The sequence below is a fragment of the Ambystoma mexicanum genome, chromosome 3p, assembly GCF_040938575.1.
Source record: "Ambystoma mexicanum isolate Mex_15411 chromosome 3p, UKY_AmexF1_1, whole genome shotgun sequence".
Taxonomy (NCBI): domain Eukaryota; kingdom Metazoa; phylum Chordata; class Amphibia; order Caudata; family Ambystomatidae; genus Ambystoma; species Ambystoma mexicanum.
Window position 1 is genome coordinate 942,544,443 of NC_090925.1, and position 24,782 is coordinate 942,569,224.

The 24,782-nt window shown below is 50.5% G+C and overlaps 1 protein-coding gene across 3 annotated transcripts in view; it reads left to right on the plus strand.

The window, feature by feature from the left end:
• The window catches only part of PHF20 (PHD finger protein 20), a 2,392,123-nt gene that overhangs the window by 1,691,650 nt on the left and 675,691 nt on the right, over nucleotides 1-24,782 (plus strand). For all 3 annotated transcript variants that reach the window (XM_069652246.1, XM_069652248.1, XM_069652247.1), the window contains exon 19: nucleotides 19,300-19,389. In XM_069652246.1, the coding sequence (XP_069508347.1) occupies nucleotides 19,300-19,389 (90 nt within the window). The remainder of the gene's footprint in view (nucleotides 1-19,299; nucleotides 19,390-24,782) is intronic.

Here is a 24,782-nt window from a genome sequence, read left to right on the forward strand (position 1 = left end):
TGAAGATGTGGGAGGGTCAAGAGGACCAACAATGTCAATCCCAACCCTCTCAAAAGGAACTCCCACTACTGGGATAGGCACCAAGGGTGCCACATTATTGGCTCCACTCTTGCTAGAGGTTTGGCAAGTGTGGCAGCTTCTGTAGAACTTGTCTACTTCTGAGCCCATTTTAGGACAGTAGAAGTAAAGAGAGAGCCTTTCCTTGGTCTTCTCAAAACTTAAGTGACCAGCCAAAGGTATCTCGTGGGCTAACTGCAGAAACTGGAGTCGGTTCACTAGAGGTACTACAAGTTTTTTACAGTCTCCAGGGGTTGACTCAGTCGTTTCACTGCAGAAGAGGCCATCTTCCCAGTGCAACCTATACTTCCCAGGCTCAGTCCCATTGAGCTGAGAAGCTGCCTGTAGACCAAGACCTTCCAAGGTAGGACACTCTCTTTGTCCCTTGCTGAAATCTACTCTGTTGGGCCCACCTTCTGCCAGTAAAGACTACAGCTCAGGATGGTCAACAGGGTCAAGATCTCCTACCCGAGTAAGATCTTCTTCTAGATCTGATTCCTCGTTATCTAGCTGAACCATACAGGGTTGAACCTCACACTCAGCCTCAGCTGGTGGAGGAGTCACAGATGTGACCTTGGACAGCATTGGAGATGTCCTTCTGGGCACAGGAGTGCTTGCTGGTTTCTTGCTGGCAGACTTGGGTTTCCCCTTTGTCTCTTTTCTGACCTGCAATAGCAGTAAGTAAGTCCTGTGGACTTGGGGTGATAGTTTCCTCTATCATGTCCCCAGGAGAGCCTCTCAAGGTTCTCTCCCTTGCAGACCTTGTGAGCTCCTGCTTCCTTCTGCTGGGGGGCCTGGGTGTACTAGACACAACTCCAAGAGTTTTAAGGTCATTACCCAGCAGTACCCTCTCAGGTACGTTATTTTGCACACTTACAGGTATTCTGACAGTCATGTCATTACACTGGATGAGAGCTGGTAACTGGGGAACCATTTGCACAGGGCCTCCAGCTAACCTGGTTAGCAACATCCTTCACCTTGAAAAAACATTCATCAACCACAGTTATGCTGGCTCCAGTGTCTCGGATGGCAGGGGTTTCCTGACCATTCACAAAAACACTATCTTTCTAATACTCTTTAGTATTATCTCGGATTGAGTTATAGACATCTAAGTTCTGTTGTTCCCAAAGACCCAAGGATACTAAAGAAACTCTAGCTGAGACTCTCATGTGCTCATCAGCTAGTAACTCAAACTTTCCACTGGCCATAGATACTTCATCCACCTTTGAGAAGGCTAAGGAGACCGTGTTGACCCCTGAAGGTTTACCCTTACATCTGGGATCTCCTTTCACATGGTCCGGTAACCCACAAACAAAGCATTTTCCAAATGCTCTCTGGAATGGGGGTTTGTTCTGACCTCCATCCGGTTTGGGACCAGATGGTACACTAGCCTGATTCGGTTTCCCTTGTGGCTTACCCTGGTTATGTTTGGGGCCCTCTTTTGGATTGGAATTATTGGAATTCTCTTTGTTGCCTTTCTTTGGCTGCTTTCCCTCATCCCTTTTCTGTGTTACCCCAGAATCCTTGTGAGTAGCCCTGTTGGCAAACCACAAGTCAGCAGCCTTAGCTAGTTTCTTAGGATCTATCTCCTTTGAATCGGCCAAGTGCTGTCTAAGCTCAGGGGAGCAGACATCAAAAATAGACTCCAACATTACAAGATTCCTCAAACCTTCATAAGTGTTCACTTTGTAACCCTTAACCCAACCATCTAAGTTTTTCAAACATTCACACACCCAGGTAGTCCAGTGGGTACCATCATGCTTTTTGAGGGTCCTAAACCTCTTAAAATACTGGGAAGGAGTCTTCCCAAATCTAGCTATTAATGCTAGCTTCACACTCATAATCCTGTTTATCCTCTTCCCCCAACTCCATTACAGCATCACGTGTAACAGGGGGAAGCCTAGAGAAAAGCCAGGGAATCAGCGGAGTCCCTGAGATACCTTGAATCCCATGATTGTACTCAAACATTGCTAACCAATCCAAAACATCAAGTTTAGTCTCATACATACCAATCATTTCCTTTGGCATACGGGGACTCTTAGGGCTGGAAGACCTAGAAGACTCTGGGAGAGAAGCATTTTCTATCGACAATTTCTTCATCTCTAGTTCATGATTCAGCTCCATTTCTCTGAGCCTTAACTCTTGATGTTTCATGGCAGTTTGTGCATCAGTACGTTTCACTTCCAATTCAAGTCTCATTTTCTCAAGTGCAATAAATTCAGGAGTAAGTGTAGGACCTGTGGGGTCCCTGTGGACAGAGGTTGTGCTTTCTGAGAAGGCAAAGGAGTTGTAGAGTTTCCTAACAAGGACTCATCTACTTCTTCAAAATGAACACTCTCAGAATCAGAAACATCAGTATCCACATTTGCTGGAGGGGTAGGCCCTTCTGACCCACTCTCCAGACTTTGTTTTCCCATTACCTTTGCAATCAATTCAGATTTCTTTCCTTTACCAGAGAGACTCCTCTCCCTACACATGGTTCTCAAAACCTCAGCAGTGTAGTTCAAAAGACCCTCTTCAGTGTGTAGTTTTCCATATTTGACATGATTTCTTAGTTAAATAGAATTAGTGGTGTTAGCCTTGTGGTTAGTTGAACCCAAGCAATAGCAGCACCCTAAGTGCAATCACTCTACTTCCAAATCCTCACAGCTGTACACCAGTGTTAGGCAGAGTCCTGTGCAGTGCCCTTAGGGACCACTACGCACAATTAAGACTACAGGTGGCAATACAAGTTTTACCTTTGGTACAAGCCTGTACTACTATGTTAAAGTGGTAGCAGTAGCGGTGCAGCCAGGCTTATCTCAAGAGTATATGAGCAGTAGCAGAGAAAACACAAAGGGACCACAATTACTGTGACTCAAGCAAACACTGACTCAAAGTTTCAGGTAAAAAAATAGGAGTACATTTATTTTTAAACCATTTGTTATAAACACAACACTTCTATTCATTCAAAAACCACACGTAAAATACACCACAACTAACCAATTCACTTTGTACAGTATACTTAAAGGTAAGCACCTTGTGTTTTATTGGACCTGTGTTGTGAAACAAAAGACGTTACCGGGAATACACTTGCGATCACTTTTTGACAGTAATGACAGTGGGTCTTACTAAAGAAACGCGTATCAGCGGCAAGAAATGTTAATGGGGCAAAAACACACTTAGCACCTGAGATACTCAGAGAGAGTTGTAGGCAAAAATCATAGGCAATACTTTTGTCAAGGCAGACAGAACCAAAGAACACTCTTAGACAGAAATTCAAAAGTCAATAGGCCGAAGCCAGTGTCAAGTGGAACCAGGTTCCTGTTGTCGAGGGTCACACAGTCAGATAGTTCACGATTCAACGTAGCCAGGAGTACTTGGATATTGTCAACAGAGGAAGCAAAAGTTATAAGAAGGAGGGAAGACCAGGGCAAGCCCTGGAGGCGAAGAAAAGGGATTCACCCAAATTCCTCGAGCAGAACACAGTACCTTATTCAATGGAGAAGCTGGTGCCATGGCAGTTGTTACTGGTAGTTTCCTGCAGACCCACGGTTCCTGGAGCTTCGATACGAAGGAGGACGTCTGGAGGGGTCTGCACCACACAGGGATGAAGCCGGCAGCAGCAACAGTGAATAAAAGGTGCGCTCCTTAAAAACAGTAGAGGCTCTTCAGATGGCTATCCGGACCACTACAGCAGTGTGCAGCGATTTCGACCACGAAGAGGATCTTTGGGCTGTAGAAGATGAGCTGGTTATCCCCACCAAGCTCAAGGGAAGAAGACTCCGGACTGGATCTTCTCTGGTCGTCGAACGGTAGATAGCTCAGGACTGCAGCAGGGCTTCACCGGGACGGGATAGGTGCAGCAGTCGGCTTCTTCTCCGCTTCTCTTCGGTTCCTTGTAGTTCCAGTGGCGACTCTGACTTCTAGCCCAAGATACCTGCCTTTTATCCGAAAATCCCCCATTCACACATCCTGGCTGTCAGTCACGCAGCAGGGGGGTTATCCGGCCCGGACAACCACCTCAGCCAATCATGGCAAAGTGCGACTTGGGTTTCCTAGGATACCCTGTGCAGGGGGTGACTACACCCCTCCCTCACATTCAGCCCACCTATACACCCAGGTGCCTAGAGGAGGGCTTCTTGGCAGAAGCCCGCCAAAAGACAGTGAACAAAGAAGGCAAACCTGGTTTGCCGCGCAAAGTAAAACACAAGAAGGACTTTCACAAAAAGAAATGGCAAATAAACCCGACCGGAGCCAAAAGAAAAAGTATTTGGTCAAGCAGGTTTAAGTTCGAGGCTAATATAATAGCCTAAAACAATACCACGTTTATATAGTATAATCGCGGTAGAAAAGTTAGAGTAGATACCACTGCCACCAGCCAAGTCTAAATGTTAAGAGTGAAACAATGATCTAGGATGTACAGATAAAAAGGGCTAAGGATTCACCCTTTCCAGTACTCCATGTAAGATGGGGTGTACTGGATCTGTGGTTAAGTGACTAAAGTTAATGGCAACTTTACCCTTTTCTGGGGGACAGTAGTCAACCTCAGAAATGGAGTCAGTGGGAAGTCTAAAAGACAACCCTGTGTCACTGCACTGAAGGTGCTGTGTAACGCACAAAAGAAGGGGGCTACTGAAGTGGTGTACTCCAGAGTCCACGATCACAAAAACAGATGAAATACACATGGGAAAACACAAGTTAGTGTGGGATAAAAGGGGTACACTCTTACTAGTTGGAAAAATAAACTCCAGAAATCCAGCAAAGCTGCTGAGGGACTCACTAGTTAAGGGAAATTAGCCATTGAATGAGAATTCTCCCTAACACCTTTTTTAAAGGAGCGCAGCTTTTATTCACCTTTGCTTTTGCTGCTGCTGTCTTCATCCCTCGGTAGTGCAGATCGCTCCAGACGTCGTCCTTCTTGTCCCCATGACTGAAGCTTCAGGAACAGTGAGTCTGCGGGATCTACCAGGAACAACTGCCGTGGCACCAGCTCTTCTTCATACGAATAAGGTACTGTGTCCGACTTCGAGGAACTAGGGTGAACCCTTTTCTCCTCATCAAAGGCTTGTCCTAATCTTCCTTCCCTCTTATAACTTTTGCTTCCCTTTTGACAATATCCAAGTACTCCTGGCAATCTCAAATCGTGAACTGTTCTAACCTTGTCAACCTCGACAACAGGACCCCTGTCCCATTGACACTGCCACAGGCATATTGACTTTTATCTACGTTTTAGAAAGTGTGTCTTGATTCTATCTGCCTTGACAAAAGTATTGCCTATGAGTTTTTGTCCCCAACTCTCTTGTGTTAATTCATGTGCTAAGTGTGTTTGCCTACGGTAACATTTCTGATTGCAGGTACGCTTCTCTTTCGTAAGACCGAACTGTCATTACTGTCAAAAAGTGATTGCGTAATAACCCCTGGTAACGTCTTTGTTTCATAACACTGAACACTGGTCTGTCAAATCCAAAGGTACTTACATTGAATTGTTCTGCACAAGGGGAATTGGTTGTGTGTAGTATATTTGAAGTGTGGTTTTAATTTAATAGAAGTGAAGTGTTTTGTGAACAGATGGTTTAAAATAAATGTACTTTTATTTTTTAACCAAAAACCTTGAGTCAGTGTTTGCTTGAGTCACAGTAATTGTAGTCTTTTGTGTAATCTCTACTACTGCTCAATTGCTTTTGAGATAAGTCTTGATGCTCCGCTACTGCTACCACTCTAACTGTGTAGCACAGGCTTGTACCAAAGGTGAAATTGTACTACCACCTGTAGTCTTAATCTTGTGTAGTGGCTAAGGGCACTGCCCAGGATTCTGCCTGACACCCGCTGCCCCATCAGGACCCCCTGCCACCGTTTCAGTCAGTGAGGAGGTTTTCTTTGAGCGGTTCCTTGGCCTCATGAAGTCACCTTGGATGGGCGCTATCCTCAGAGACGCCATCAGGGGGGTCATTCCCACCATGCTAGCGGCACCACAGACGCCTGTCGGCACCCCATGGCCAACTCCTCAACCTCCACCGCCTCCGGCCACGGTCCCTGTACCCCAGCTTCCGATGCCAACTACTCCTCCTCCTCCTCCACAGGATCCCCCAGATCAGCATTATACGGATGAGGAGGAGGATCCGGTCATGGCATCCTCAGCCAGGGCCTTCCACAAACATCTTGCTGGTCTGGCGGAGTATCTGGGCCTGCCCCAACACGAGGTCGATCAGCCAGCAGAGGGGGTTCTGGCTGAAGTCCTCACATGATGCCGCTCTGCCAATCCGGGATTCCTATGCAGACCGATGTAGTCTCCCTGGCCAACAAGGGCTGGCTCAAACCGCACTCAACCCAGCTGGTCAATCGACGCTTGGATGCCAAGTACAGGCAAATGGAGGGGGATACCCTCTTGCTTTCGGCCCGCCCTCAGCCACACTCCTCAGTGATCACTCCGAGGGAAAGAAGGCATGACATGCCCCTTCGGGTCCCACTGTCTCCGGTGGGGTGCTGGCTTGCTCTCCATGCACATTTCTGGCACCAGAATGTCGCGGGTCCCTGGATCCTCTCCGTAGTATCCATGGGGTACCGCCTTCCTATCCCAGCCTATCCTCCCTCCTCCCCTCCACTCCCACAGGTTGGGACAGCAACTCTTTTGGCAGAGATCCGGTCGCACGTAGAGAGCCAGGCAGTGGAGAAAGTCCCAGCCTCCCAGCGAGGCTTAGGCTTTTACTCCAGGATTTTTGCCATTCAGAAGAAGAACCAGGCGGGCCTGAGAGTTGTGCTCGACCTTTCCACCCTCAACCTCTCCTTAGCCCTGCAAAAATTCAAGATGGTTACGCCAGCTTTTATAGCAGAGACATTGGACAAGGGAGACTGGACGTGCTCCCTGGATCTGAAGATCGCGTACCTACACGTCCCGATTTGGCAGCCCCATCGTTCCTTCCTACGGTTCAGGATCATGGGCTACCATGTTCAATACAAGGTACTTCCTTTTGGCCTCAACTCGGCCGCCAGGGTCTTTACCAGGCTCATGAATGCTGTGGCGACCCTCCTCAGAGTGCAGGGCCTCCACATCTACCCATACCTCGATGACCGGCTCGTCAGGGCTACATCTCTGGAAGCGGTTCACCACTCTTCCCATGCCCTCATGAACACACTGCACGATCTGGGCTTCTCGCTCCATTTCAAATAGTCGTAGCTGCAGCCTACGCAGACTCTGACATTCTTGGGCCTTGTCTGGGACACGTGCTCCGAGAAGGTCTTCCCGTAGGAGGACACAATCTTGGCCATCAAGAATGCCACCACCCACTTCCTCAACAGAGATGTGACCTCTGCGTGGTGGTACCAACATCTCCTGGGTCTACTGACAGCGGTCCTATTAGCCGTTGCGCACACAAGACTAAGGATGAGGAGGATTCAGCTGCACTTCGCGGCCTCATGGAACTAGGAGCGGGGCTCTCAATCCGAGATGATCAACGTTCCTCCATCTCTCCACCCGGACCTGACTTGGTGGTGCGGAGACTGCAACCTACGGACGGGCAAGCCCTTCCGGCTGCCCTCTCCGCAGGCCACCATCACCACAGATTCCTCGCTCGAGGGCTGGGGTGCCACCCTGGACGATCACTCGGTCCACGGCACCTGGACCCGACATAAGCAGGAATATCACATCAATTGGCTAGAGCTGAATGCCATCTGGCTGGCGCTCAGGGCATTCCTACCACTTCTCAGGATCAAGGTTGTCCTCATCCAGATGGACAACGCGATGAGCATGTACTACGTCAACAAGCCGGGAGGCACCAGATCCCCTCCCCTGTGCAGACTGGCGATCAGCATGTGGGAGTGGGCCCTGGAAAACGGCATTTCTCCAGCATGGGGTCTGGCATGGATTCACATGCTCATGAATATTCCCCGTCGTCAGGCTGGGAATCCTCGGTAAAGAAAAAACCAGTATCAGTTTCGTTTCTGATCTGTCTTTCGTAGTAATAACCAATCACTGGTCTCTGCGTCATACTGACCACAGCCAATGACTGCCCTCTACCTAAGCACCGCCTCTGGCAGCCATCTTCAGATTTTTACCGCACGTTCATGTGTTGGGATCCTCGTGCTATTGCTCTCGAGCGTTAGTGCTATTTTTTTCGCGCTTTTTACAAAAACTTCGATTCTTTCGGTCAAAAGAGCCTCAAGCTCCACCGATCCTACATCCGATCAACGGGGACCCGTGTCGGATTCATCTGTGCCCCTCAAGGGTGAAGATTTCGTCGAGCTACACTTCGGAGGACTCCAGAAGCTTCTCAGGCCCTGTCTCGGAGATGGCCCAGGAGAAGGGAAGCTCGACGCCCGGAAAGCTGTTCAGGGTCTGCCCTGGATGCCAGCTGCAGAACGTCTTCAAGGAGGACGAACACTCTTTCTGCCTTTACTGCCTTCATGAGGACAAGACGCACGTGGAGAAGGACTGTGCGTTTTGCGGCAACATGTCGGAACGGACCATGAAGGACCGCCATCAACGTCTCGCCAACTGGCTGGAGGGTAAGAGCCCGTCTGGCGAGAAGAAGAAGAAATCCGAGCGGTCTTCTAAGACCTTTGAGGGCGCCCCGGCGACGGGGGCCCAACATAAGGCCAAGCACCGCGAGTCCGCTGGCACCGGGAGCGCCGAACGGTCGGGCTCTACGGGCGCCAGGCAGGGCGCACCCTCCCCGGCACCATCAACCACGAGCCAACGCTCTGGGTCGGGTAAGAGGAAGGCCGAGCACCCGGCGAAGCTCCTGGAGAGGCCCCGGTCGAGCTCTAAGGCAGAGGAGGAGCGTGGCAGTGCCCCCTCCCTCAAGGATAAGGCGGTGAGCGCACCTAAGGTGGTGAAGGCCTTGATCCATCCGACCAAGCCCTCTATCGAAACGGTCGCGGCGGCCCTGGCTCAGCCTGTGGTGGCTGCACCAGTGGTGGCGACCTCAGGGCCCAGAATCTCCCTGCCTCCTCGGAGGGAGTCTTCCTTTGTGCCCATCGATAGGACCCCCGTGAAACCCTCCGTGGGGAAGAAGAAGGGGGGGCAGGGCGTCGTCGTAGAGTCGGCCTCAACCTCAGAAGAGGAGCTGATCGAGGTCTTAAGCCACGGCCTAGGCGTGGAAGAAGGCCAGCCCGTCGGAATGGACCCCGACGCAGGTGACGACGACGACATCGTCGAGGATACCGACGGGGCCCCTGCTCTCCCGTCGGGTTCCCCTCTGCCAGCGCCGCAAGACAACTCGGCGGCCATTTTGTTGGCCATACAGTCCTTATGCTCCGAGATAAGGACGAGGCTACCGTTACCGACGGAGGAACCTCTCCCGTCGGGGGATCCAGAACCGGGACCTTCTGGTGTTCCCCCTACCAAGAAAAGAAGGATCCATCCACCACCTCCTTTTCAACCGTCGCGCCCCTTCCAGCCCTCCTCCCCGTCCACCCGAGGGGATGATACGGGGACTGACACGGCAGCGACGGGTACGGACGACGAGGCATACGACGAGGACTTTCCGTCGTCGCCTCCCACCAGGGCCTCTCCGCCCGACGAGATCGGATCTTTCCACTCCATGATCTCCAGGGCTTCCGAGCTTTTCCAACTCTGCCCTGAGGAGAAGAAAAAGGAAGGCTTCCTTTATCAGCGGCGCGAGGCCAAGAGGAAGACGGTCCTCGCAGTGCCTCTGTTGGACGACATTTGGGATGAGGGCCTTTCCCTCCTCAAGAACCCTTCCACGACGCCAGCTAGAAGAGACCGGTACGAGAAAAAGTACCGGGTCCCGGACACGGCCCCCCTATGCCTCCGGGCGCAGCCTACCCCGGACTCCGTCGTCTCCGCGGCAGCCAGGAAGAAAGCGGGGGGGGGTGCGGCCTCCACATCGACTTCCCCGCCGGACGGCGAGGGAAAGAAATTGGATACTATGGGGCGTAGAGTCATCTCGTCGGCAGCGACGACGATTAAAGCGGCCAACGCCTTGGCTATCGTGGCCCGCTACGACAGGGAGCTCTGGTACAAGATGGCTCCCCTGCTGGATTTTCTGCCGGATGACAAGAGGGCGGAGGCCCTTGAGATCCTGCAGGAAGGTGAGGTGGCCTCGGACCACGCCATCACCGTGGCGATGGACATCGCCGACACTGGATTCCGCCAGCTGGGCAACGGTGTTTGCCTTCGACGTCGTGGATGGCTCAAAGCTACGGACTTCCGGCAGGACGTCCAGACCAGAGTCCTGGACATGCCCTTCGACGGGAACAACCTGTTTGGCAAGACAGTGGACGATTCCCTTCAGGCCATCAAGGCGGATACTGAGACGGCCCGGGCCCTTGGAGTCCTGCAACGACGGACGCCCTTTCGGAGCGGCGGAGGCAAGGGCGCCTCCAAAGGTTCCGGCGGCGGTTTCGCTTCCTACCGTCAAGCGGCCCGCTCGTCGTCGCAAGAGGCCTACAGAGGACGAGGCAAGTCTAGCGGACCCCGCCGTCGTCGCCAAGGAGGTCAAGGCGGCAAGGCCGCGTCCAAGCAGGATTGAACCGGCCGTGGGGTCGGGCCCCCACCGAAGCACCCCGGTGGGAGGCCGGCTGGCGGGCTTCGTCAGCGTGTGGGAGTCCATCTCCACCGACCGTTGGGTGCTGGACGCCCTGGCCCGGGGCCACGCGCTCGAATTTCAAAGAAGGTGCCCGCGCGTCCCCCCCGTGGCCAGGAAAGAACTTCACGTCCCTCAACTTCTCCTGGAGGTAAAGGCGATGCTCAGAAAGGGCGCCATCGAACTCGTCCCAAAGAGGCTTCGGGGCTCCGGAGTCTACTCGAGATACTTCCTCGTGAAGAAGAAGACGGGAGGATGGCGCCCCATCCTGGACCTGCGACGTCTGAACAAGTTCATCAAGGCGCAGAAGTTCCGGATGGTCACCCTCCAGCACGTCCTGGGTCAGCTGGAGGAAGGAGACTTCCTATCGTCGTTGGATTTGGAGGATGCCTACTTCCACATTCCCATCCTAAAGGGGCACCGCAAATTCCTCAGATTCGTGGTCCAAGGGCGTCATTACCAGTTCAAAGCCCTTCCCTTCGGACTACGGTCGGCACCCAGGGTATTCACCAAGTGCCTTGCACCGGTGGCGGCGCCGCTGCGCCGCGAGGGGATCCACGTCTACCCCTACCTGGACGACTGGCTCATCCGCGCCAAGACGAGGGAGCTCGCCGTGGTCCACACGGCAAGGACCGTCCAACTCCTCACGGACCTGGGATTCTCCGTGAACTACGCCAAATCCCACCTGGTGCCCGCGCAAGTCGCACTGTTTCTGGGAGCGAGGCTCGACACAGTGTCCCTTCTGGCCTCCCCGTCGGAGGAGAGGACCAGGACCATCTTGGGCAAGGTGCAACGGATGTTGGTGGCCGACGCGGCCAAAGTGAGGTCCATCAAGTCCCTCCTCGGGATGATGTCTTCCTGCATCTACCTCATTCCCATGTGCAGGCTCCGAATGCGCCCGTTGCAAGAATTCCTGGATGCGCGCTGGATCCAGACGACGGGCAGCTTCGAGGAAAGGATCAAGCTCGACGAGAGTTTCCGACGAGCGATACGGTGGTGGGGCACCCGCGCGCATCTGACGGCGGGCATGGACTTCCAGACCCCAGCCCACCAGGAGACTGTGACCACGGATGCCTCCCTGGAAGGGTGGGGAGCGCACACCGAAAATCTGCACGCAAGGGGACTCTGGCTCCCGACGGAGAAGTCCCTACATATCAACGTCCTGGAGCTCCGTGCAGTGTTTTGGGCCCTCAGGTCCTTCCTTCCGTCCCTCAAGGGCAAGGTGGTGAGGATCTTCACCGACAACACCACCACCATGTTTTACATCAGGAAACAGGGCGGAACCAGGTCCCCAGCGCTGTCCAAGGAGGCGCAGGACCTGTGGCATTGGGCCGTCGCCCAAGGGATTTTTCTGGTGCCGTTTCATCTGGCAGGGATAAAAAACACCATCGCCGACTCACTCAGCAGGGAGCTGCGCTCGTGCCACGAGTGGGAACTACGGCAGGATCTGGTGGATCGCCTCTTCCGACGGTGGGGCACACCCCAGATCGACCTGTTCGCGACGGCGACGAACACCAAGTGCTGGAGGTTCGCCAGCAGGTTTCCCCAGGCGAGGAGCATGGGCGATGCTTTCTCGTTCCCCTGGGAGGGCCTGTTCCTCTACGCGTTCCCTCCCTTGCCTCTGCTAATCCGGCTCGTCAACCAGCTCAAGAGGTCACGGTGCAGGATGATCCTCGTCGCACCTGCGTGGCCGAGGCAGATATGGTTCCCGGACCTTCTGGACTTGTCAGCGTCCCCGCCGATCAAGCTGCCGGCGGACGCGGATCTACTCTCCAGGGAAGGAGGTGCCATCCTCCACCACGACCCGAAGTCGCTGAACTTGCAGGCCTGGCTCCTGCAGCACTAGAGTTTGGAGGATACGACATACCGGCCGATTGCAGAGAGGTTCTTGCAAAGGCCAGGGCGTCCTCGACTCTTAAATGCTACGGACACAAATGGAAGAGGTTCTCTGTCTGGTGCCACGCACAGAAGATTAACCCTCTACGGATTACGGCTCCCCAAGTACTGCCGTACCTGCTGACGCTGGCCAAAGCTGGTCTGGCACATGCGTCCATCAAGATTCATCTTGCTGCGATCTCCCGATACACCAGAACCACGGGCCGGACGTCCTTGTGGTCTCATCGTCTGGTGAAAGAGTTCATGAAGGGACTGTTCAGATCGTTCCCGCCGGTGAAGGCTCCGGCCCCGGCGTGGGAGCTCAACGTGGTGCTGACCAAGCTCATGGGACCTCCGTTCGAGCCTCTGCACTCGGCCCCGTTGAAGTTTCTATCGTGGAAAACAGCGTTTCTTGTGGCCATCACCTCCGCACGACGAGTGGGAGAGATCCAGGCCCTTTCCTGCAAGGCCCCGTACTTGACTTTCCACGACACGAGGGTAGTGCTCAGGACGCACCCCTCCTTCATGCCCAAGGTACCGTCGGACTTCCATCTCAACGAACCCTTGGTGTTACCTGTGTTCTTCCCGTCGCCTTCGTCGCCGGCTGAGAGGACTTTGCACTCGCTGGATGTAGCTAGAGCGCTGAAGTTCTACGTAGACCGCACAAAGGGTTTTCGGAAGACGTCACAACTCTTTGTGAACTTTGGACCTGTCAATCAGGGGAAGGCTCTCTCGAAGGCTTCCATCTCCAGATGGCTCTCCGGCTGTATCATGTGCTGTCACCGGTTGGCAAACCGACCGCTGCCTGGCCGTCCGAGAGCCCATTCCACCAGAGCGATCGCAGCTACCACGGCGTTCCTATCTGGTGTGCCCCTGCTGGACATATGCAGGGCTGCTACGTGGAGGTCGACGCACACCTTCACGAAATTCTACTGCGTCGACCGGGATTCCAGGGAGGAGTCCAGGGTCGGCCAAGCAGTGCTGCGCAACCTGTTCGCCTGAGGTGAGCCTGGTGAGGAGGTAAGATGCTTAATGTTGAGTTGATGTGATGCTTAATGTTGAGCCTTTGCCACCTCCCGTGGTTGTGCATCTGTGTACTGCTATGTATTCTTTATTCATGAGCATGTGAATCCATGCCAGACCCCATGCTGGAGAAGGAACAAGTTACTTACCTGTAACTGTTGTTCTCCAGCATGGGTCTGGCATGGATTCACATGCGAACCCTCCCGCCTACCCCTCTGCGGCTCTTCACTTGGTCATACTGCCACTTCACGTGCTTCCAAATCTGAAGATGGCTGCCAGAGGCGGTGCTTAGGTAGAGGGCAGTCATTGGCTGTGGTCAGTATGACGCAGAGACCAGTGATTGGTTATTACTACGAAAGACAGATCAGAAACGAAACTGATACTGGTTTTTTCTTTACCGAGGATTCCCAGCCTGACGACGGGGAATATTCATGAGCATGTGAATCCATGCCAGACCCATGCTGGAGAACAACAGTTACAGGTAAGTAACTTGTTCCTTACCTCACGGCTGGCCACCTCCCGAGGGAATACAACCTGGAAGCGGAGAGGCTCAACAGACTGGGAGCGGACAATTGAGTGGCAGCTAAACTACCTCATTAGTCAGGAGATTTTCAACAGGTGGGGTCACCCCCAGGTGGATCTCTTTACCACCTGGCGCAACAAGAAGTGTCTCCAGTCCGCATCCTGGCAAGGTCAGGGACCGGGCTCTCTGGGCGACGCAGTTCACCTCCAATGGACCGGCATAAAAGCCTACGCTTTTCCGCCCACCCCCCTGATTCACAGGGTAATTTGCAAGATCAAGGAGTCTCGCCAACTCCTCATCATTCTAATAGCTCCATGGTGGCCGGCCAGTCCATGGTTTTCAGAGCTCCTCAGCCTCTCGGAGGTGCCCCCGATTCACCTCCTGACGGGCCCAGCACATCTTCTGGCACAGCAGGGCGGCAGAGTCATCCACCCCACGACAGAGAAACCTACCCTCACAGCGTGGCACCTGAGCAGGTAACGCTTCGGCACTTTAGCCTCTCACAGGCCAATCTGGAGATCATACAGGGTGCCAGGAGCAAAGCTACCAGGGCCCAATACAAAGGCAAATGGCCCATTACAAAAGCAAATGGATCAGATTCTGCCACTGGGCAGACTTCAAAGGAATCGACCCCCTGGCGTGCACCCTGGACGACGTGCTCTCCTTTTCCGTGCACCTCGCCCACTCAGGCGTGCAGGTGGAAACCTGTCGCACATACGTTGCAGTCATTGGGGCTTACAGGAACTCAGAGGAAGGCATTTTCTCCACCTCCCACCCTATAGTCAAGAAACATCTGATGGGCCTGGCAAGGTTCTACCCGCCTGTCAAGAGAACTCACCCGATGTGGGATCTTAACATAGGGCCTCATTACACGGTAGGCGCTAAGGGATTACCAGCACCGGCAAGGTCGCTAGTGCCGTAATCCCTTAGCGCCCTACTAAGAAGTCCCTTAGAGGTTCCCGTCCTTAACGCCTGGTTTTACCAGGTGTTAAGGACGGGACCCGCTAAGGAACTTCAGAGCTAATAACGGTACCGCAATTTGCGGTACCGTTATTAGCTCTTTCCCCATTCCCATTGGGCCCTATGGGGGCTCAAATGGGAATGGGGAATGGTATTTGGCATGGGGACTTACCGGGTCCTCCTGGACATGGAATGCGGTAAGGGGGTAGCGATGCCACTAATAGTGGCATGGTTACCTCCTACCGTGTAATGAGGCCCATAGTCTTGGGCGCCCTCGCGCACTAACAGTTCGAGCCAATGGCGTCCGTGGACATCAGGCTGGTCACCATTAAGACAGCCTTACAGGTCGGCCTCACTTCGGCTCGTAGAGTCAGAGAAATCCATGCGCTGGTCGCCTCAGGACCGTATTCTACCTTTCACAAGGACAAGGTAGTCCTGTGGACACACCCGGCATTTCCGCCCAAGGTTCCCTCTGCTTTCCACTTGAACGAGGAAATAGTCCTTCCTACGTTCTTTCCCGATCCCAAGGACGAAGCACATAGAGTGCTGCACTGCCTGGATATCAGGCGTGCCCTGAAATTCTACTTGGACATGACCAAGGGCTTCCGCAAATCGGACGCCCTGTTTGTCACTTTCGGAGGCTAATGGCCAGGCTATCAGGCCTCTAAGGCTTCCATATCCCGCTGGATGGTCTCTGCCATCAAGGAAGCATATTAGGGCCAGCACAAGCTGTTTCCGGCCAACATGCATGCCCACTCAGTCAGGGCCAAGGCAACGGCCATCGCATTCCAGCACCATGTCCCTTGGCAAGTCATTAGCAGGGCGGCCACTTGGGCCTCTCCCTCGGCTTTCTGCAAGCATTACTGTTTGGATGCCGGCTCTAGATCTGATGCGGCCTTCGGACAGGCGGTTCTCAGGAACTTATTTGCTTAAGGAGGGTCTCCTCTCCACCCTGGGGCTACAATCCATTGTAATTGCCCATACAGTATGGAGGAAAGGGGGCGGGACATAAGAGTAATTATAAGTTACTCACCGTAGTGACTAACATACTCTTAGTCCATAGTCCCCTTTCCTCCATACGTCCCACCAACCTCCCTCCTAATAATACTGGTGTCATTAGGCAATGTTAAATCTATTGTCGACACGCCAATGGGGACTGCGGTGTGGCGCCGAAGGGCGGAGTCAGGGCAGCGCATGCTCCTCGGGCCGCACCCCACGTGCCTCTCCAAATTTAAAGGGGAAGAAGGTTTTTTCTGGTGAAAAAGGTTCCAAGTCCCGTCCCTTGGAAGGGACACCCATACAGTATGGAGGTTTCAATGTCAGATTTGGGGACGGCGGGAGGAGGGGTATGGAGGGAGGGGAAGGGCAGTGGGGGAGCAGGGGATTTGGGGGAGAGAAGTAGGGAAAGAGTTAGGGGGGAGTTCAGAAGAAGGGCTTTCAGGGAGGAACGGAAGGATGAGTAGGTAGGGGAGGAGCAGATAGAAAGAGGTTGGGAGTTCCAGTGAAGTGGGGAGGTCAAGAGTTGAAAAGAGCGGATGCGGGAGGAGGCACATGGGGCTGGGGGAACAGTGAGTAGGTAGAGATCAGCGGAGAGGGCGGGGAGGAGAGTAAAATGAGAGGAGGGAAGAGAGATGGGGGGGGCGAGATCATGGCGAGATTTGTAAACAAGACAGAGTAATTGGAATTTTAGTTGTGAGAGGAAGGGAAGCCAGCCGAGTTTAGTGAGTGAGCTAGAAATGGAGTTTCTAGGGCTACGGAGACATAGAGTATGGATAGAGGAGTGATAGATGGATTTTAGGGGAGTCAGGTGAGACAGGGAGTCCAAAGAGGAGAGAGGAGCAGTAGAAGAGGTGGGAGAAAATGAGGGAGGAGATTAAGAGTTTTGAAGCGTGAAAGTTGTGAGAGGAGCAGATCTTGCGGATGTTGAAGAGGTGGTGCAGACAGGCACTAGAGGTTAGAGAGATGTGGTTGGAGAAGGATAGGGAGGAGTCAATGTGGAAGCCAAGATTGCGGGCATGGCTGGAGATGAGATTGGAAGGGGGAAAGAGGATGAAAGGAGGGGGTGAAGGGGAAAGAGTGTTAGGAGGGAATAAAATCACTTCAGTCGTGTCAGTGTTGAGGGAAAGAAAATGGAATGACATTGTTTTTTATGGCAATAAGGAAGAGAGAGTGTGATGGGAGATCGGGAGTGAAGGAAGAGAAGGAGAGAAAGAGTGGGGTGTCATCAGCATAGAAGTGGTGGGAGATGCCGAAGGAAGAGATGACTGGGGCGAGAAGGGAGGTATAGAAGGAGAAAAGAAAGGGTCCAAGTACAGAGCCTGGGGAAAGCCATAGTTCAAGGGGAAGTTGGAAGAGGAGCGGCCGCCCCAAGAGACAGTAAAGGATGGATTGGAGAGGTAAGAGGAGAGCCAGGAGAGGACAGAGCCTTTGAAGCAGAACGAGGACAGAGTGCTGAGAAGTAAGGGGTGATCAACGGTACCAAAAGCTGCATAGAGGTCAAGGAGAATGAGAATTAAGGATTGCTTAGCGTAGCGAGCAGTGAGGAGATAATTAAGTACACAAGTGAGAGCAGTCTCAGTGTAGTGTTTAGGGCAGAAGCATCACGTTATACAGGCCTGGGATATCGGCCAGTCCTTTTGCAACAAAACGCTGCTTGATTGTCACCAGCGCCTCATCGCGTAGCTCGAGGATGCTGGTGGGGCCTCTTACTCCGCCTTTGTTTGGAGCCAGGTGGCTGCTACCACTGCCTTCCTCTCCGGGATACCGCAGCCTGACATCTGTTGTGCAGCTTTCCAGAGATCGGTGCACACATTCACCAAGTTCTACTATGTTGCCAGGCATTCAGCAGAAGAATCAAGAGTTGGCCAGTCTGTTCTGAGGAACCTTTTTGCATGAGGTTAGTAAGTCTCCAGTGGAAAGTTGTGCTGGTAACTTGCCTCCGTCTGTATGGATTGTTTATTAATACTGCTTTGTAATCTGTTCACAGCATGTGAATCTATGAAAGTTCCAATGCTGGAGAAGGAATAAATTACTTGTAATCCGGGTTCTCCAGCATTGGTATCTTTCATAGATTCACATCTTTTGGCTCTTACTGCCACACACGTGTGATTTCCCAATCTGAAGATGGCCGACAGGGGGGAGGAGCTAAGGGAGATGTTCCTATTGACAGTGGGCAGTAGGACCCAAACATGTTGTACTAGAGCACAAAAGTGACTGAAAGTTTCAGTTTATATTGCTACGTTACCGAGGATTCCCAGCCTGACCGGGAATCTTCACAGCATGTGAATCTATGAAAGATACGAATGCCGGAGAACTGGAGTTACAGGGAAATAACTTATTCCTTCTTTAAGGAGAATATACCTTTGAATCTGAGCCCTTCCTTATTAAGATCCATCTTTCAGACTTCTACCCTCAGCCATAATCATCTTAAATGGAGTAGAGGTTTCATCGCCAGGCCCTCAAGAGGACTCTCCGCTACTTTGTCTCAGACAAATGGCTTCAAGAAAGGTGGCCTGTTATTTGTCTGTTTTGCTGCTACTCTGGCTGTCAGGTTAGGTTATTATTCATACCCTGTTTACAGAGATAATCATTTGCATTTCGAATTCTACAATCTGACAGGGAAAGTTGTGCCTGAAGTTCTTGAAGCCAATTCTATGAGATGCCTGGTGACTAACTGCATCGCAGAGGGAGTCCCTTTGTTGGACATCTACCAGGCAGTTATTTGGGTTTCCCTGCACACGTTCATTAAGTATTATTGCCTAAATTTCTGGATACTGTCTTTGGTCATTTGGTGCACCAGAATTTCCTGGTGTAGTTGATGGTGCCTTGCTCTCCTCTCTCCTTCAGTTCCTGTACCGCTTTGAGAGTCTTTCATAGATGAGGAATCTGTGAGAGGAAGCAATCCTTAGAAGAACAAATTACTTGCCTTAGGTAATGTTCTAATTGATTAGACACAAATTCTTCATTACCATTACATGCTATCCCACTAATGGATTGCTCGATCCTCAACAGCTGAGTATGGGGAAAACTGGCCTGAACTGAGGTCATGGGTCTGCTCTATATATGCCACCCATGACACATCCTGAGTGCTGGGTGCCAACATCACCAAGCAAAGCCAACACCAAACAGAGCAGACATTGAGCCATGGTGTGCCTCCTAGTGGCTAGAACTACTTTCGAAGCTAGACTGATGCATGAGGATGTAACTATAAAATGAGGTAGGCCTAATCCATCAGAAAGAACATTGCAGAAGGTAAGTAATGTCTTTTTCCTTTGTGAAATGTATAATGATCATACTACATGATGTAAAACTTAATTTGTATTTTCTATTCAAAAGATAAGGAGAAATGCAAAGAAAAGAAATCAAAGGACCTATTACGATTGAAAGTGAAAAAGAAGAAAAAAAAGAAAAAGAAATCCAAGTCAGGTAAAGACTGGTATTTGTTTTCGATATAATGTAAACCCTGCCGTTCAAAATATTTTGCTGTTATTGGTTTGTTGTCAGGTGTATAAAAAAAAAATGTAGGTACACAATGCAGCGTGTGGTCGTGTGTCGCCACTGCACACCTGAAACTTTTCTGGGTAGAGGTATTTGAACGAATGGGGTTGGTTCAACTACTTCCTAAGGCCAGTTCACATGAGGAGGTGGTTGTATAGGGGCTCACCCATGCAATGAATCAGGTCTTGAATCTTTTGAACACTGAAAGATCTCTCAATGTGGAGTACTGTGCTGAGAATGTAGTGCCTTTGTCGAGTTGTGAGGAAAGTAAGACAGCTGTGAGCTTATGTTTTACATCTTTAATGAGCTATGTGTGATTGGGCACAACAGTCCAGGGCAGATCTTACATGGATGACATGATTATTGACTTTGGAAAAAATTGGTCTTCCCTTGCTTAAAGCCTGTGTCAGCAACCGACTGGAACAACTGCAAGGCAGGGGACCGTAAGGGTGCAGAATTAAGAAACTTGACACAAGGTTGGTGGAAACATTTATTATAGGCTTCTATTGGTGTTAAAGGAAGGAAAAGGGGTTGGGGAAAAGGCATAACTGTCCATAACTACTATGAGCGGTTACCTTGCCTCAACTAAAGAATACTATAAAACCTGCAATACACCAAAAAGGTCTTATGGGCTGACGACTGGAGGGAAACTGAGCAAATAAGATCCAACTTGTTAGGGAGAATTCTCATTTCGTGGCTAATTTCCCTCCCTTACCTAGTGAGTCCCTCAGCAGCTTTGCTGGATCTCTGGAGTTGTTTCTTTCCAATTGGTAAGAGTGTGAGCTTTTCCCCCACTCTTACTTGTGTTTTGCTATGTGTTTTGACCTGTTTTTGTGATTCTGGGCTCTGGAGTACACCACTTCAGTAGCCCCCCTCTTTGTGTGTGTCACACAGCACCTTCTGTACAGTGGCACAGGGTTGTCGTTCAGACTCCCCCCGACTCCATTTCTGAGGCGACAACCGTCCCCCATAAAAGGGAAAAGCTACCATTAACTTTACTTAGTCAAATTTAACCACAAATCCAGTACACACCACCTTACATGGAGTGCTGGAAGGGTTAACTCTTAACTCTTATCATCTGTACCTCCTAGAGCATTATTTCGCTCTTTTAACATTTAGACATGGCTGGTGGCAGCGGTATCTACCCTAAATTTCTACTGCGGTTATCTTATATAACTGTGGAAATATTGTAGGCTATTGTGTTAGCCTCAGAATTAAACCCGCTTGACCAAATCCTTGTTCGTTTGGCTCTGGTGCTGTATGTTCACCATTTCTTTTTGTTAAACTCCTTCTTGTGTTTTACTTTGCGCGGCAAACCAGGTTTGCCTTCTTTGTTCACTGTCTTTTGGCGGGCTTCTACCTAGAAGCCCTCCTCTAGGCGCCTCGGTGTCTAGGTAGGCTGAATGTGAGGGAGGGGTGTAGTCACCCCCTGCACAGGGTATCCTAGGAAACCCAAGTCGCACTTGGACGTGATTGGACAAGGTGGTTGTACCCCCTGCTGGGTGATTGACAGCCAGGCTGTGTGATGGGGGTTTTGCGCATAAAAGACAGGTCTCTTGGGCTGGAAGTCAGAGTCTCGCCACTGGAGCTACAAGGAACCAACGAGAAGTGGAGGAGAGGTCGACTGCTGCAACTACCCCGTACCGGTGAAGCCCAGCTGCAGTCCTGAGTTATCTACCCTTCAACGACTAAGAGGAGATCCGGTCTGGAGTCTTCTTCCCTTGAGCCTGGTGGGGATAACCAGCTCATCTTCTTCAGCCAGAGGTTGCCTTTGTGGTCGAATTCGCTGCACACTGCTGTAGTGGTCCAGATAGCCACCTGAAGAACCTCTACTGTTTTTAAGGAGCGCACCTTTTATTCATTGTCGCTGCTGCCGGCCTCATCCCTGTGTGGTGCGGACCCCCTCATCGTCCTTCTTCGTGCTGAAGCTGCAGCAAAGCGTGGGTCTGCGGGAAACCAACAGGAACAACTGCTGTGGCACCAGCTTCGTTCTTTGAGAAAGGTTCTGTGTTCTGTTTGAGGAATTTTGGGTGAAATCCCTATTTCTCTATTTTAAGGCTTGTCCTTACTTTTCCATCCTTCGTATAACTTTTGGTTCCGAACATTGACAATATCAAAGTATTCTTGGCAACGTTGAATCTCGAACTGTCCGACTGTGTGATCCTCGACAACAGGCCCCCGGTGTCACTTGACTTTGGCTTCGGCCCCTTGACTCTTGAATTCCTGTCTGTGTGTTCTTCGATTCTGTCTGCCTAACCAACATATTGCCGGTGATTTTTGCCCCCAACTCTCTCTGGATATTTCAGGTGCTAAGTGTGTTTTTACCCCAGTAGCATTTCTTGCCGCGGATACGCGTTTATCTAGTAGACCGAACTGGCAATTGTATTCACCGTAACGTGTTCTATTTTATAACACCGGTCCATTCAAACACAGGGTACTTACCTCGAATAATACTGTACAAAGTGAATTGGTTAGTTGTAGTACATTTTACGTGTGGTTTTTGAATTAATAGAAGTGTTGTGTTAATAACAAATGGTTTAAAAATAAATGTACTTATATTTTTGACCTGAAAACTCTAGTCGGTGTTTGCTTGAGTCACAGTAATTGTGGTCCCTTTGTGTAATCTCTGCTACTGCTCATATACTCTTGAGATAAGCCTGGCTGCTCCGCTGCTGCTACCACTATAACCTAGTAGTACAGGCTTGTACCAAAGGTAAAACTTGTATTGCCACCTGTAGTCTTAATTGTGTGTAGTGGTCCCTAAGGGCTCTGCACGGAATTCTGCCTAACACAACTCTAAGCTGCATATGCTCTCAAAGAAACTCTTTGCTCTCCCCAATGTAACGCCACAATACTTGAGAAGATTTCTGAGCGTCATGTACAGAGACCTATACCTAAGATTTTGTCTGAACATCTTGCATACAAAGGTTACTCTTCTCAAGTATGGTGGCAAAGTGGGGGATGACCTATGTCGACTGTGTGACACCCATCAGGAAAGTCTAAAACAACTGTTGCTGTTCTGTCTGAAATTGAGATCCCTGAGAAAGTTACTCCTGTATAGATGTATGAACTTGAAATACGGAACTGATGCCGAGGCATGGCGAGAAGCTCTGTATGGGGAGGGGGGGCAGATGTCAGATTGATTTATGCACTTGTGAAATTCCTAGAAGTGATTTTCAAGAAACTCAAAGAGTTGGAATGCTGTTAATGAATGATTTACTAAGGCACACTCAGGAAAAGAAAGGGGAAGACTATGCATACTCCAGTCTCGTTCTTTTTAATGGTCTTTCTTTTTTTCTTCTTTCCGACTTGTTTAATGATTCTTTTTTTTTTGTTAAATTTGATTTTATTGTCATTTATAACGAGAAACTGACATTTTCAACATAACAGTAAAACTGTGCAACCCACGTTAGCCCCAACTATCTGGATCTCTTCCCCCCTTTACTTTTCCCCCTCCCCTGCCCCCTTGTCCCCATCAACCTTTATTCAATGGTGTGCATATCTTCTGTTGTTGTCTCTGATAAGAATTACTCCTATTGTCTGTAAATTTCCCTAGTAGACTCCTCTCCGAGGCTCTCCCTCAACTTCCCATTCCACTCTCCCCCCTTCCATTTCACGCACCCACTGGCTTAGTCTACTGGTTGTCCTCCTACAGTCCCCATTTAAGCAGCAGGGCAGACCATTCAGTGTGGAAACCCTCCATTTTATCATTCACCACTGCAGTATTTTCCATTACCATCATGCTTTGCACTTTTCCTTCCCATACTGTTTTTGTGGGGAGTGTTTTGTTTTTCCAACATTGTGCAATGACCAATCTCCCTGCCCTGAACATGGCTTCCCACATCTTCTGAAGTCTATTTTCTTACCTATCTTTTTGCGGGAGCCCCAGCAGCAGCTGCAGCAGCGGGTCAGGATCTAACCCTATACCTGTCACCTCTTCCATCCAACTCAACATCTCTTTCCAAAACATTTGAACCTTGGGGCAATGCCACCACATGTGGACCAGTGTCCCCTGGCTTTTGCATCCCCTAGGGCACAGCGGTGATGTTCCCGGAAACATCTTTGACAGTCTAACCGGATCTCTGTGCCATCCCATTAACACTTGCTCTGTTGTGGAGGTGAACAACCCTCCCTGAAAGACCACCTTGTATATGCGTGCCCAATCGTCCTCTGAAATTTCTTCCCATGCTAACGCCACCCAATATCTCTAAGGTTTGCCTCCCCTTTAGGACGTTTTCGTTCATTGCTTTATATAGTTTGGACAGTATACTTTTCCTTGTCACAGCTTGTTCTAGGACTTTTTCCACAGGTGTTAGTTCGGTAGCCGCCCCCCACCTTGGATCCGTCAGGACACCCTTTATGCGAAGAAAGTCAAATATAGAGATTGATTCCCCTCCCAGTATCCCTCCCACCTTGTCCCAATGCTTGTCTTTTTATTTGATTTTATGAGAGTGTTTGTAATGGGCCGGTAAAAGTTTTAAATAAACTCTGAATAAAAAATAAATAAATAAAGAATTCAATAAAAGAATACTATGGAGCCGGTCAGGATGTCTGTCAAACAAAAAAATGTCCACCGTCCCATGTCTTAAACCTATTTCCGTCCCTTACACTTTCAATCTAAACCAAAGGAAAATTGGTGTCTTAATTCCAGTTCAACTCTTTTCTGAACTCCTGTTCTAAATGTTTAGACCAAAGCGCAGATTTTTTGCAAAGGAGTGTATACAGTTCAGTGTTGACTGTTCATCCAACTTAAAGATAATCCAGTTCCTTGCTCTCCCGGAGTGAACCTCTTCCTGGGTTCTACTTGTTTTCACAATAAGGATTACCCCTGCTATAGCGCAGGGATTCTTGATTCTATTAAAGACACAGAGGCGAGCATTATACTTCTACTTATTTATTTCTTCTCTTCATAGCAGATTTAAATATGTATATTTCCTTTCATGTTTTTTTTCCCAACACATTTAAAAAGAAATCAAACTGAAACTACACATCCCATGAACCCCGTTGTCTGTGGCAGTCCCTTGCACTGCTTCCTGCCATGAGTCTCACTAATCACTTACTGCCCAGGTCCTTTCCTCTTCTTTTGATGCCCTGCAACTGACATCTGGCAAATGAAAACTGACCACTCTTCTGCTGCCCACAAGCTGAGATGGACTTGAAACTGACCAAAAACTCCCTCACTTTGCGCTGCTCACTCAGTCAACGGACGCTGGTCACTCCTGCTCTCCGGTGTTCAGCCCGCCTTCTGGTCCTTACCTGCCAGTTAAGAGAGTACGACGAAGCACTGTACAACAAAATTAACAGACATTCATCATAATAGC